This window comes from Seriola lalandi, unplaced genomic scaffold (assembly GCF_002814215.2).
Source record: "Seriola lalandi dorsalis isolate HSWRI2012SDOR001 ecotype SW California unplaced genomic scaffold, Sedor1 jcf7180002054956, whole genome shotgun sequence".
NCBI lineage: Eukaryota > Metazoa > Chordata > Actinopteri > Carangiformes > Carangidae > Seriola > Seriola lalandi.
In genome coordinates, this window is record NW_019525507.1 from 701555 (window position 1) to 714440 (window position 12886).

A 12886-nucleotide genomic window follows, 5' to 3' on the forward strand; every position below is an offset into this window, starting at 1 on the left:
GGGGGTGTCGCGGGATGATTTATTTTAAAAGGCTTAGCAGATAATTAAAAAAAAAAAAAAAACGGAATATTTGTGATCCTCTTCCTTTTAATCAGCAGTTATTAACGTCCAGGTAAGTTTTAAATTAGCAATAATTATTAAAGATAAAGGCCTGAAAAGGCCAACTACAAATCGTCTTTGGAATTGCATGAAGAACACAGCACAGCAGGTACACATCAATTCTGCTCTTGAATCCCTGTGCCATAAAAAATTTGAGAATCACTGCCGCAGAACATGTCAGGGGGAGCACATGAGAAATTGATGACAGGTGAGCTTCAGATTTATTGGCTGGAAAGAGCCTCAGTTTTTATGTTCACTTAATGACCCTTTGATGTAGTGCGTGGTCATGGGGGTCAGTAGTTCACTGCATCATATATGTTCTAAAACCATTTTCTTTGTGATTTCAATTTATCTAAAAGGATGTCCCAGTCTTGTTCTGATTAATAAACTCAACTCTGCAAAGTGTTTTTTTTTTTTCTTTTTGTACCTGGAGAATGCAATGCGGCCCAGTCAGCCAGTTTGTGTGACTGACACTTGTGCCAGCAAACCAAGTGTCTCTAGTCTAATTATTTTTCATTACATAAAGTGGTTTTCATTAATTCCAAGTGCTTTGTTTCCAGACTAAGATCACAATACCCTAACAAATAGACCTCTCGTGAATTTGGAAAACAGAACGCCACCTGCTTTCCTCTCTTTGCATTGATTAGAAATGACTGAATTAAATGGCCTGTTTTAATTCAAATGAAATCAAATGACACGCTGCGGTTTGGGAGATGCTGGACCGTAATGAAAATGGAACCTGTTCGCCCGGAACCCAGCTGTGGAACTACTGAAGCGTCTGCGGCCATTTCTGGGTTCCAACACAGACCTGGAAAGGCTGGAAATCTCTGGAAAATTAATTAAGTGGCTTTGAAAAAAATGGGCAAATGAAAGATGAGTGAGAATTACATAAATATCTAATTTTCCTTGCCATGAAGAAGAACTTTAAGTAGGTTTTGCGATGATCACATAACTGTTGCGTATCTTAGTATTCAGACAAGAAATTAAACTGCTGGAAAAAGTATCCAATAATATTTTTCAACTAGACATCCAGTGATTTGTTCTTCAACTGCTCTAATTTGTATTTCATTTCTCTGTCCACAGTGTCCACTTGTACTACCTTTTCCCCAGTTTAGAGGAGGGCGGCTTGGCCACATACAGAACAGCCATCGTACAGAACCAGCACCTAGCCATGCTAGCCAAGGTAAACTCACCTCCTGCATTTCATAACAAGTCCCCCCTCTTTAGGTCAAAATGGTGAAAGGTCTGCAAACTGACAGGAGAGACAGTCTTATTGTTTTCTGTCTTGCTGTTATGACTTAGCTTCTTTTTAAGGGGGCACTGGGGAAAAGAGTAATTTTGTCTTGCTGCCATTCGTACCCTTTTTTTTTTTGCCCCCTCAGGTTTGTAATTGGAGATAAAAGGTTGTTGTTTTGGAGGACTAGACTAGTGCGGCTGGGGTCCCAGTGGGCCCCTAGAGGTCTTCCTGAAACACTCTCCAGTTCCTGTTATCGCTAGGCCCCCTTGCTTCCCTCCCTCTCTCTCGCTGGCAGCGTTGTAGAGCCAAGCCGCACTCACTGGCACGTTTGTAAAGAACACAACAATAATCGTCCCGTGATGTGAAGAAAGCAATTAAAAACTTCAATCTTTCATGTTGCTCCCTGCTGAATACAAAGATGCAGCCGCCCGAATCTGCATTAGTGCTGTGTAGCAGTTTGGCTTGTTTCAATTTGCCGCTCGCGGTAAAGTGAGTGTGATACAGTGTTCGACGTTGCCAAGTTGTTTACCAGGCTCCTCTAAAGCCGTCTGCTCAAGAACACTTGCAATTATCTTTCAAAAAATATCTTCAGCGAGCAACGGCACAATCCACCACTTCACTTGGAAGGCTTAAAAGTCAGAACGGGTTCCCTCTGAGTTGGAGTATTTATGAATTGTGATTTAATTTGTGTGTGCAATCACGGGGGGTGGGATACCACCAACAGTTAGCAGCCATAATTAAATAGCACCCTGACTGTTTTTTGTTGGGTATTCATCTGTGGTGCACAACCAGTGAAGTCAAGTTGGGCTACTTTTGACTTGGCTCAGAGAAACTGTTGGAGAAAGTTTGACTGACCCACAGTCCCACACTTCAGACACTCATTTATATGAAATGCAAACGTTATTATTATCATCATCATTAGACTGAGCATGTGCACTTCCTCGTGTGATATCCTGCCAAACCTACAAGTTAACCAGTACAACTAGCTTCAGTGCAAGAGTAGCTTGGTTGCAGTTCTTGGATCAGTTTCTCATTCAGGTTTTGAGGACATATTTTCTATATTTTTCATGCATGTCCTTATTTGTGACCCTGGGGTCACAAGTAAAGTTTATTTGTACAGACCACTTACGATATAAACTCTGTCAATGGACTTTTACAGGCCCACATTCTTGTGTTCTATGACAAAAAGGTCCCAGAAAACCCTAACACATTAAAAAAAGGCAATAGGGACAGTAGAATAAAAAAGATTGATAAGTCGAGCACTTTAATAATCCCCAATGGGAAGTTAGGGTGTTCCAACAGCTAAGCCACATAAATCACAAAACAAATGGACAGTCAAGGAGGTAATGTAGGCAGGAAACTGAAGTCCAGTTAAAAGCCATATATAATAAACAACTTGAATAAAACAAAGGATAGAGATAGGAACTAAAATCTAGCACCGTACTCGAATATTTATTGAGTATATATTAGACATTTTCATTGCAGGTAATGAATAGTGCATTTGTCATATAAGAAGGTAGTCTAATTTACAATACAATATGTGCACAACGTTTGGATTGAACTTGTACAGATTAATATACAATTACCTGTACATTGCATATATTTGTAGATGCAATATAAAAACACTCACAGGTAGAGGTAGGTTGAATACAGCTATGTAGTACAGGGATATGAGGTACTGACTACTATTCAGAGAGAATGAAGGTCACTGTACTATTTCACAATTTATCTTGGGATTATCCAGTGAGTCTGTGTGTGTGTGCCAATGTAATTTTGTGCGTGCATGTATGCACATGTGCGAACATTTTCCTCCTGTGCCGGCTTAGTGCATCATGCCACAGCTGGACAACACATGGGCACATCTGTCAGTGCCATGAAGTAGAACCTTTTCCAGCAAGGGCAGGCAATCTTTCTCATTTCCCTTGAGTTTTTGGGCCCTTTTTTCCCTTCTTTTCCATGGAGAGCCTGTGAAAATGTGCAATACCAAAAATGCTATTACTTTTTCAAGAGGCTATTACTGAGGTGTCGGTGGCGGCACACTGATATGAATGTGTTTGTCTTTTACAGAAACTGGAGTTAGATCGCTTCATGCTCTACGCTCACGGACCGGATCTGTGCCGGGAGTCGGACCTGCGACACGCCATGGCCAACTGCTTCGAGGCTCTTATCGGTGAGGTTCCCGTGAGACAAAGATAGAAGCCGCGGTGATGGTTGTGCAGGAGAACAAAAAAGAGGGATGCATTTTGAGTGAACTAAATATGTAAATCTATTCCTAAAAGAACAGATTTACATACACTAAAAACAAATACTGTCTCTCCGCTCTTATGAACACAACACAAAAATTAGTAGGGGGTTTAATGCTGTTTAATACCACTAGTTTTAGTGGAGTGCTGCTTCGCTGGACTTTGCAGAAGCATGAATGTATTTAATCTGAAACGCTTTTATGCATAAATGTGTTAAATTCATCTGCTAACTTCATGTGCTCTGCATAAAATTGAGTCCTTTAATAGCTTAATTCAGGTTTGTGTGTGTGTGTGTGTGTGTGTGTGTGTGTGTGTGTGTGTGTGTGTGTGTGTGTGTGTGTGTGTGTTAAACTGTGTAAATAGCTGCAGTGGATCTCCCATTAGGCCCGGGAAACATTACACAGCTATATTGATCTCAGGAGATGTGGTTTGACCTCTGGGCTGGACAAGCAATCCCCAGAGCTGTGCTCTCCTTTGCCCGCACCAAACACATACACAAGCTTGCTATTCATCTTGCTAGCAGTTCAGTGATAGAGTTTGTGCAGTGATTAGGACCCCGTGCTGGAAACCACACACACAAAACACTCACACACACAGAAATCTCTTGGTGGGGTCGATCTCCCTCTCTTCCATCCAACCCCATGGGCAGTGCTAAGCTGAGCCTCACTCCTGGAGAGCTGCAGAGTCGGCAGCTTTCTTCATCTTATCACCATCTTGATTGAACCAGTTCAGCCATCTCTGCGCTCCCCTGATGATAGATACAGAAAGTGGGTGGCTTTAAAGAGATCTTCCTCAGCGCCCCCCCCCCCGCACCAAAACACAGCAGTGCGCAAAGAACGGCAGGGAAAGTGCTGACTGGCACCATGGCCCCCTGTCGGCCCCGGGGCCCCATTCTTGTTACGGGTTCATTATCGGCAGAGACGAAGTCATAATCTATTCTGTCCCGTGGCTGTCGCCGCCTCATTGCTGCACACATCCGAGCAAGGTAGCAGGGCCATGACACTGGATGCCTCTCTTTATTTCTTTCCCTTCTCTCTCTCTCTCTTTCTCTCTCCTCCTCTATCTGAAACTTCAACTTAATAAAAGTGATGAATAAACAGGGTTGCTGTTGTATCGGAACCTGTGAGAAAACCACTGTCAGAGAGCACCCTGTGGTGATGAGTTTTGGATTAGTAACTCAAAAATATCACCCCCCCACCGCCACTCACCACAGACACACATGCTGAGGGGCAAAACATGCACACGTTCACTCAGATTCAAGACATTCAAAGTCACTTGCATTGAGAATGCCGATTGATGTTGCCTCCTTTCTTTCACGGAGACTTTTGTCATCTTCATTTCAGTTTTTTTAGCTCAAACGCCTCCTTTCAGACCTTGTTGTCGAGCAGTCTATCTGTCTCCACCCTCCCCCGTCTCTGACTTACACTTTATGATCCCTTGCACCCCCCCCCACACACACACACCACCACCACCACCCCCCCACTGTGATCTAGAGTTTGGGTGTTATTAGGTGAAAGATGTGCCACGCAGATGATGAGTCATCCTGTCACTCTGTCATCTCCTTCCCTCTCCGCCAGCCCTCCGACTCTCTCACTGAACAGAGCGTTTTCTCCTTACAAGACAAACTCAGATCGCTCACACATGCCGTAGGATGGTACAAGGGGCATATAAACGCTGTCATTTCATCCTGGCACGCACCTTTCCATCTGACGGAGACGTCAAAAAACCACCGCTTTCCCGAAACAGCAGGCGCCGCGTTAACTTACGTGCACTTGCAGACGTGTCCTTGCCTTGTTGTCTTAAGGTACCATCATATTTCTTTTCCTTTTTAACACGTTTTCTTCCTGCAGCGTGCACAAGTGTAGAATTCAAATGGTCCTCTTTCCATACAGTCCTGTTTTGAAAGCTGTGATGGAATATGACATGCTCGTAATATTTCCAAGGCCCTGGCAGATAGCTTTAACGGCTTACTGTGCATGTTTTCTGACCTTTTGTTTTATTTGTTTCTCAGCCACAGTGACCGTTGAACCTGGGCTGTGTTGGAAATGGCAGATAATCTCCTGCTTTGCATGGGCAAAGCTTTTCCCTCCATGGAGCCGAGAATGTGTCTATCTCCTAACCCCGAGGCAGGGCCATTCTCTTGCTCCAGACAGAGGGAGAAAGAAATGGAGAGAGCTGGAGAGAGAGGAAGAATGGAGAGAGAGCAGTAGAGGAATGGAAAGCAAAGGCATCTGCAATGCAAATGGGTGCCCTGCAACCCTGAATAATTCAAAGTGTTGAATGGAAATCTTGCTTTTCTGATCCCCCGTCATTAACTTCTGCCGGAGTGGGCCATTCTCATTTGGGCTCTTTTGGCCTGCGCACCTCCCATTCTGTACCACCCCCTCCCCCCTTCTCTCTCACTCACCCTCTCCCTCTGTACTTTTGCTCTTGCCCACTTTACCTCTTCGTCTTTAGAAACCACTTTCTCCTTCTGCTTATTCATAGAAACTCTGCACGCCTGTTGCCCTCCCGTTTCCCTCTCAGGTCCGCTTTACTGATAAGCCACGCTGCTTCCTTCCTACCGAACTGTTTGAAAAGAATTGAGAGAAGAAGAAAAAAGGCCCCACTCTGTTTTTATGGCCCTAATTTCCTTGTACAGTTGATCGGTGGATTATACGCTGCCAGCAGCCATGGGGGATACAGATGGTGAACCTTTGTGGGGGCCCTCTCTAAGCTCTCCCTATTAAAAGAACGGAGAGAAAGGATTATCTCTCACTTGCTGAATATCAGATTCATACACAATGCATCCTCTGTATTCATTGAGCAAGTACTGTTCCCTTTGTTAATTGCTGCAATGGTAGCAGTAGTGGAGTTGGTTTCTTGCGTGCCCTCTTTTTTTTTTTTTTGTTTCTCCATCTCAGCCTCTGTTCCAAGCCTGATAGTTGGAAAGTAACATGTTTGATGTGACAATGTACGCAGCCTGCCTTTGTTGGTGCTGTGGTGAAAATTCTATTTTCATGTTTTGGTTGCGTTTATTTTTTTTTTTACCTTTTTAATGTGTAGTTTTCTGTGTCCGTCTGCTGCCTCAGCCCCCATTGAGCCGAGAGGGAGCGGCTTAATATATTATTTGATGGATTAGAGCCTGAGCGTTTTTGAATAATTCATTCTAGGTTATTAATGTGACTGTCAGCCGCTGGTGTTTCATATGCCCCTGACTCTGGGTTTTTATTGGTCACTGAAAGCCCACAGACATTGGAATTCTATTCCTAAACATAACACTGTACAGTCGGCATGGCTGTCTGAATTAGATGTGTGACAGATTTGGAGATTCATTAGTGTCTGGCCTTCTCTGGCCATGACTGATATTCTCTCCACAGTACTGGATGAAAACTTGGTTGAAGTTTGTACACTGTTCTCTCTGGCCTGAATCAAATTTTCACTGTGAAGTTTTTAATTCATCAGTTTAGGGTTGGGCATCATTAGGCTCTGGTTCCGTTTTCAAGTCCAGTTCAAAGTTGGGAAAATACCCAGCTTCATTAAGCTCAGTATCTAATGAATCTCCAAGTCAAAGATTGCAAAGAGCAGTGTACAAAACACAGGGTGAATAGTTATTAAATAGGTTATCTACCTTTTAAAAAAACTGACGTTTAATGTTTTGAACATCAGTCTTTTTGAGTCCTATGTAAGTTTAATTTTTTTGAAGGAGCTGGTGGATCAAATCATAGTGTGTCTTAGGTGTAAAAGGGGAAACTGGTGCACATTCAAATCCAGTACAAATCCTCATACACATACTGTATTCTAGGCAGGTTGGTCTCAGTTGTAGACTTCCTGTATTTTGTCTTGGCATCCGTGGCAGGGTCAAAAACTCAATGGATTGAATGTGCCGGAGCTTTGAGACTGCAGAGTGATTTGGCTAGGGCATGATGTTACTGCAAGATGAGCTGCGGAGAGATGCTAGCATGTAATTGCCAGTTGAGTTGGCTTGGCGTCTTTGTGGGCTGTGTGTATTCAGGGCATCATCTGCAACTTTGCAAGCTGAGGGGTGGACTGTGAAGCACAGATCTCCATTTAATGATTGCGGCAAGTTGTGCGATTGATTAAATCGCTTTGGGGCACACTTTTTGCATGGACAGCCTCCTTGTCAAAAGTGTTCTCTCTAGAATTAACTGCATATCTTGGTTTCTTCATCTACAGGCCCTTTGATTGACACCAAAGGTGTTGCTTTCAGATTTTTAATACTATTTTAAATCCCTTGAGGCTCTCTTGGTTTCTCCCTCCTTCCCTGTGTACTCCCCACCTTCTCCTTCCTCTTGGAAAAAGTTTTGAAAATCTAATCAGAAGCAAAAACTTTGAGTTTCAACGACTTTGAGGCCTCCATTTGGGGAACTTTTCAAATTTGCTGTGTCATCAGAACATGAAGAAAACTGCCTGCCAGCTCCACCCACTCCCCACTAGCCTCAGTATTCACACATATGAATGTATTATGAGTGGTAGTTGAAAGACATTCAAAACGTGGTCCTACGAGGGAGTTCTTATCCTCCCACATCTGGTCTCCAGAGGAAACATCTGCTATGTAGCAGTGTCTAGAACTGAGGTCCACATTATAGTAAAACCACAAATCTCAGCGCTGATGCTTAGTGGAAAACATCCTGTGAAGAACCGCTCCCCTCTCTGGAGCCTCCTGTGGTCTGCCTCAGTGAGATGCTCGCCCCATCACGCCAAGATTACAGAGGCTTTCCTCACTTGTACACATCTGCAGTGGCATGCTGTGTTTGTGGACTTCAAGAGGAGTTTTAGATTTATGGGTTTTGATTTATAGGCTTTTTGTCTTCAGAATTTGAATGGTCATAAGGATTGCAGGAAATGCATGGTCTAAAAAACCACAATGGCTGGTGCCCTCCGAGATTCACAAGCTACTTTCATTATTATACCACTCAACTAGATTTTTATATTAGTACAGGGGCTCCAAATGAATGAGAGTCTGTTATGTGCCAAAGTGGCTGCTGGGTGAGACAAAGTTGTCAGGCTTAATCAAATTTTACGAACATTTGGGCGATGGCTGCTAGTAATTTCCAGCTCTGTTTAGAAGTAAAGGGCATGCAAGGCAAATAGAGTGGGTGTGCAATTGTGTTTGTCTTTGAGCTAGGTGGTTTGTTTGTATTTCTTTATGGTTTTGGTCATGTAGGCTGCATCTTCACTCTGTGCGTGTTTGTGTGTGTTTGTGTGTGTTTGTGTGTGTGTAAATGGCCAGTTAGCCATCTGAAAGCAGTTTCCCTCCCCAGATGATGAATCCCTCATATGTTTTTGATGTCATCCATGAAAGCAGTTTGCGCATTTAGACTTGCAACCGCACCGCGCCCCATTTCCACTGGCTCATTTATGCACATAATAAAAACCGCTGCACGATTGTATACCCAATTTGCCAGGTGGTTATTGCTTTCTAAATTGAATGAGCCACCCTAAGTGTAATGGCTCGAACTTGTACGCAGCTTAAAGGGACCATGATAGTACCTCTGATTTTAGTAGAAACAGTAGAAGAGCAAAACAACAAAAGACGCAGCGGAGAGTTCAGTTGTGAAAAGGAGCTCGAAATGTTGCGAATCATTCCCATAGATTGAGTAAATTTGGGATTCTTGTCTTGTTCTTTGCTCGCGGTGACAGCAGCGGATTTCTTCTTTTGTACCTTGTCTTTTGTGTATGTGTGTGTGTGTGTGTTTGTGTTTGTGTTCAATTCAAGTTGAATTCTGCACAGATAAGTTATATCTGAGTAGACAAGTCTTAGAGGACACCATACTTTTGTTCACTCCATCCATAAGCATGTGTACATGAAGTACAAAAGTTTGTGTGTGTTTTGTCAGGCCTCTTATACATGTGCATGTGACACACACTCTTAATTCAACGATGATGTTTATGTGACCTTGGCCAGTTCCATCTCAGTATAGCAATACAACCATTCCCTACCATCCTCCTCCTCCTGCTCCTACGCTCCGACAAGGGGGAGGTGGATCTGCACAGGAACCCCGGGGTCATTTCACCGTCAAAAAGCAATAAAAATGCACTCCTACTTTTAATAAAGCAATTATAACTCATTGCCGAGTTCAATTAATTTTAAGTTTTCCATTAGCAGAGAAGTCTGAAATTGCCTCAGAATTGCTAGAAATTTTTTACACCAGCAATGCACTGGTGGAACGTCATGCTTTTTCAGTTATTTCAAAATTGTGTTGATGGGGGTTGGCAACTAATTTACCATTTCACATATCCTGCACAGTTTCCCAGCAAACACTCCACACAGTTCGCACACTCTTCCTGAATAAACTTTGTTGTATTGATTTTGTCTTCAGTCATCCTTAGCTTCTTGTTTTCTGTTTTTCATCTGTGGTTTCCCCCCTCCCCTCCCCCCAGGTGCAGTGTATTTGGAAGGAGGCTTGGAGGAGGCTCGGCAGCTCTTTGGTAGACTGCTTTTCAACAGTGAGGTAACTGGCAAAATGTATAAATGAGTTCTAATTTGATTTCTGCCTTCTGCCACTTTGTAGTTTTATGTAGAGGATGAACATTACTTACTGTGTCGGCGCTCATGTGAATGTAAACATCAGTCACAGAGTTGAGCCACAGACACACTAGACGAGATATTCCTATTTTGATGTGTGGCAGACCTAACTAATGTTTCACCAGTCTGGTCCTTTTTATTCATTCAAACCCACACGCTTTATGTTTTGGCAAAGGACTTCGTATCGCACGATATTGAGGCCTTGCCAGCCTCCGCACCTGAAATCTCACATAATCTCGCTTTATCCTGCAGTACTTTTGACTAGCTGCATATTGTGTATACACTGATATGCACAAAGATAAAACAATAGGAATGAGAAAAAAGAAGATTTGGATAAAGCCATGGCAGCAAAAAACAGGCTGAGCATGGCTTGTATATTTTGCAAAATGAACTGGAGGTGTTGAACATAGCAGTTTGCCAGTCTTGAGCAGGACACCTGCTATTGTTTGTGTGTGTGTGTGTGTGTGTGTGTGTGTGTGTGTGTGTGTGTGTGTGCGTGTGCGTGTGTGTGTGTGTGATAAGCAGGCCTGAATAATTGATGAATGAATCAATATTTGCGTTTGTCTTGGCGAGAACCGTTAGAAATCAATTCAATGATTGCAGCAGGTCTAGTATGTAGCAGCAGGCTTGGTTCTAATTGGCTGTTGAGGATGTTTGTCTGAGATTCTGTTGGCGACGCCAACACACTACAGGGCACACGGCAATCTATCAAACATGTTTGATCAAAATCAGATCAGAGGCTTCAGGACTGAATCTTTGAAAACAACTGGTGGGAAGAGTATGATTAATTAGGGATCGGAAAAAAAATTTCCTAAAAAGAAAAAAAAAGTTCTTTATACAACAACCATTGATTTTTCAAGGTTCAAGATCAGTATCAATATTCTGTTGTAAGTTAGCTTTGTAGTCAATTTTTTTTCTTAATGTTTAATTTTATTTAAAGCGATAGAACATTTGGCCTTGGTTTGTTTTCATGCATGGCCGAGTTTACTATGAGTCTCTTATACTGTGTGACCAGCAACTGTGTTTGAGTGCTGAGTGTGCAGTGGAAAGCTGAAACATCCTTGGTCCTGTTTCACTGTTACCCTCTGGCCATGAAAGTTGACAGCAGTTATCAAGTTACTGAGTTGTCACGATGTGGAGGTCTTTATTTGAATGATGAGAGATTCTCTGATAAGGGCTGATGTTTTTGAGGCTGCTGAAGAGATGTGGATTTAAAAAATCGGAAAATTTCAAGGATTCCAATAACTCTATTATAAAGAGCAGTGCAGCATCTGTTGGAGCTGACGGATGAAAGGGTACACTGTGATAAAGGCTGTGATCAACATATATATATATATATATATATTGCAAAAGTAACCAACAGCATTGAGCGCATCGATATCCCATGGCTACCAAAGATGCCTGCTGTGACATGTCTTCATGATGGTCTTGCTGATGATAAGACATGGAGTATAGTGTTTGTTTCATCACGCAGAGAGACAACAGATGAGAGTAAAGTTAGGCATGCTTATGATAGAGTTTCCAGATGGAGCATCCATGTACAAAGACTAACAAAAACACATGGAGGAACGCAAGTAGACAAGTATGATAACAGATGCTGAATTGTTTAAACTGCAGTCCATCCTAGATTAAATCTTGTCTTTCTTGTCTGTTATAATTTTGAATAATAATAAACTATATCACAGGATCTAACTTTAATAGCGAATAAGGACATTCAAGCTGGGAGATGCAGACAGGTCTAGACAGGAGCTGAACCATTCAACACTTTAGTAATCACTGAGATCTTAAAATCAATTCTAAATGGGCGCCTGTAAAAAGGATGCTCAAATGGGGAGATATGTGATTTATATTCCTTGTTCTACTTGAAACGCTTCTTCAGTGTTTTGAATCCGCTGAAGATGAGTGTCAGCTTAACAGTATATGCAAAGAAACATGGAATTAAAGTGGTCAATACTTGAAAAATAAAAGCATTAATAACACTCCCCTGATCCTTTGTACATAACCTTCCAGCTAAATTCACAGGGACCCAAAATGGAACTTTGATGTACATAAGTTAAGTACATAGAAAATAAACTTGACACAAAAAACACTGTCGCATATTGGTTATTGAATGGCCTTTAATACAAAGGCCTTGTCTTCTAGCTCTGACTGAGTTGGAATTGACTCTTTGTTACACAGAGGCCAGTGCCATCCTCCATCTCTTGCAGTGTTGCTCCTGTTTTGTATTGTCTTTAGGAGTTTCTTAAAAATGCAAAAAGGCTTTCCTAAAGAGTAGAAGGCCAAAAACATAAGCACTTGCCATACTCCACAACTCTTCAAGGGGGGGGGGGTCTACTCGAACCTGACAGCCAATCAAGTCAGGTGTGGACCCATGACAACTTTCTGTACAGTCCAAGATGCTCTACAAAAAACCTTAACAATGCATAACAATTAATAATAAGTACTACTAACAAGTATATTGGCTCAGTTGTGACAGAAATTCCAAGCCAAAGTTGAGTACTTTTCAACTTTGGTTTTTAAGTTTTTAGACATGCAGACTGAGGATTGAAATAGTATGGCTGGCCCACCCCCCTGCTGAATCCTCCTGATGGCTGCTCTGTCACACAAACTGAGGGGAAACAGATGGACACAGATGGGGGTGGGGAGCTGTGGGGCGGACCAGGGAGATGGACGGACAGAGGGTGAGATAAATTTCTGTGGTCTGCGGGACCACTTGAATCCTTCTGTATTTCTAGCTTAACGTGTCAGAGTGGGTTTTCACACAGCACATTACCAAAC

The 12886-nt window shown here is 42.5% G+C and overlaps 1 protein-coding gene across 1 annotated transcript in view; it reads left to right on the forward strand.

Moving 5' to 3' along the window:
• drosha (drosha ribonuclease III) overlaps window positions 1-12886 on the forward strand; it is an 82026-nt gene that overhangs the window by 36351 nt on the left and 32789 nt on the right. Inside the window, exons 21-23 of the mRNA XM_023395091.2 lie at window positions 1183-1282; window positions 3404-3506; window positions 9964-10034. Coding sequence (XP_023250859.1) covers window positions 1183-1282; window positions 3404-3506; window positions 9964-10034 — 274 coding nt within the window. The remainder of the gene's footprint in view (window positions 1-1182; window positions 1283-3403; window positions 3507-9963; window positions 10035-12886) is intronic.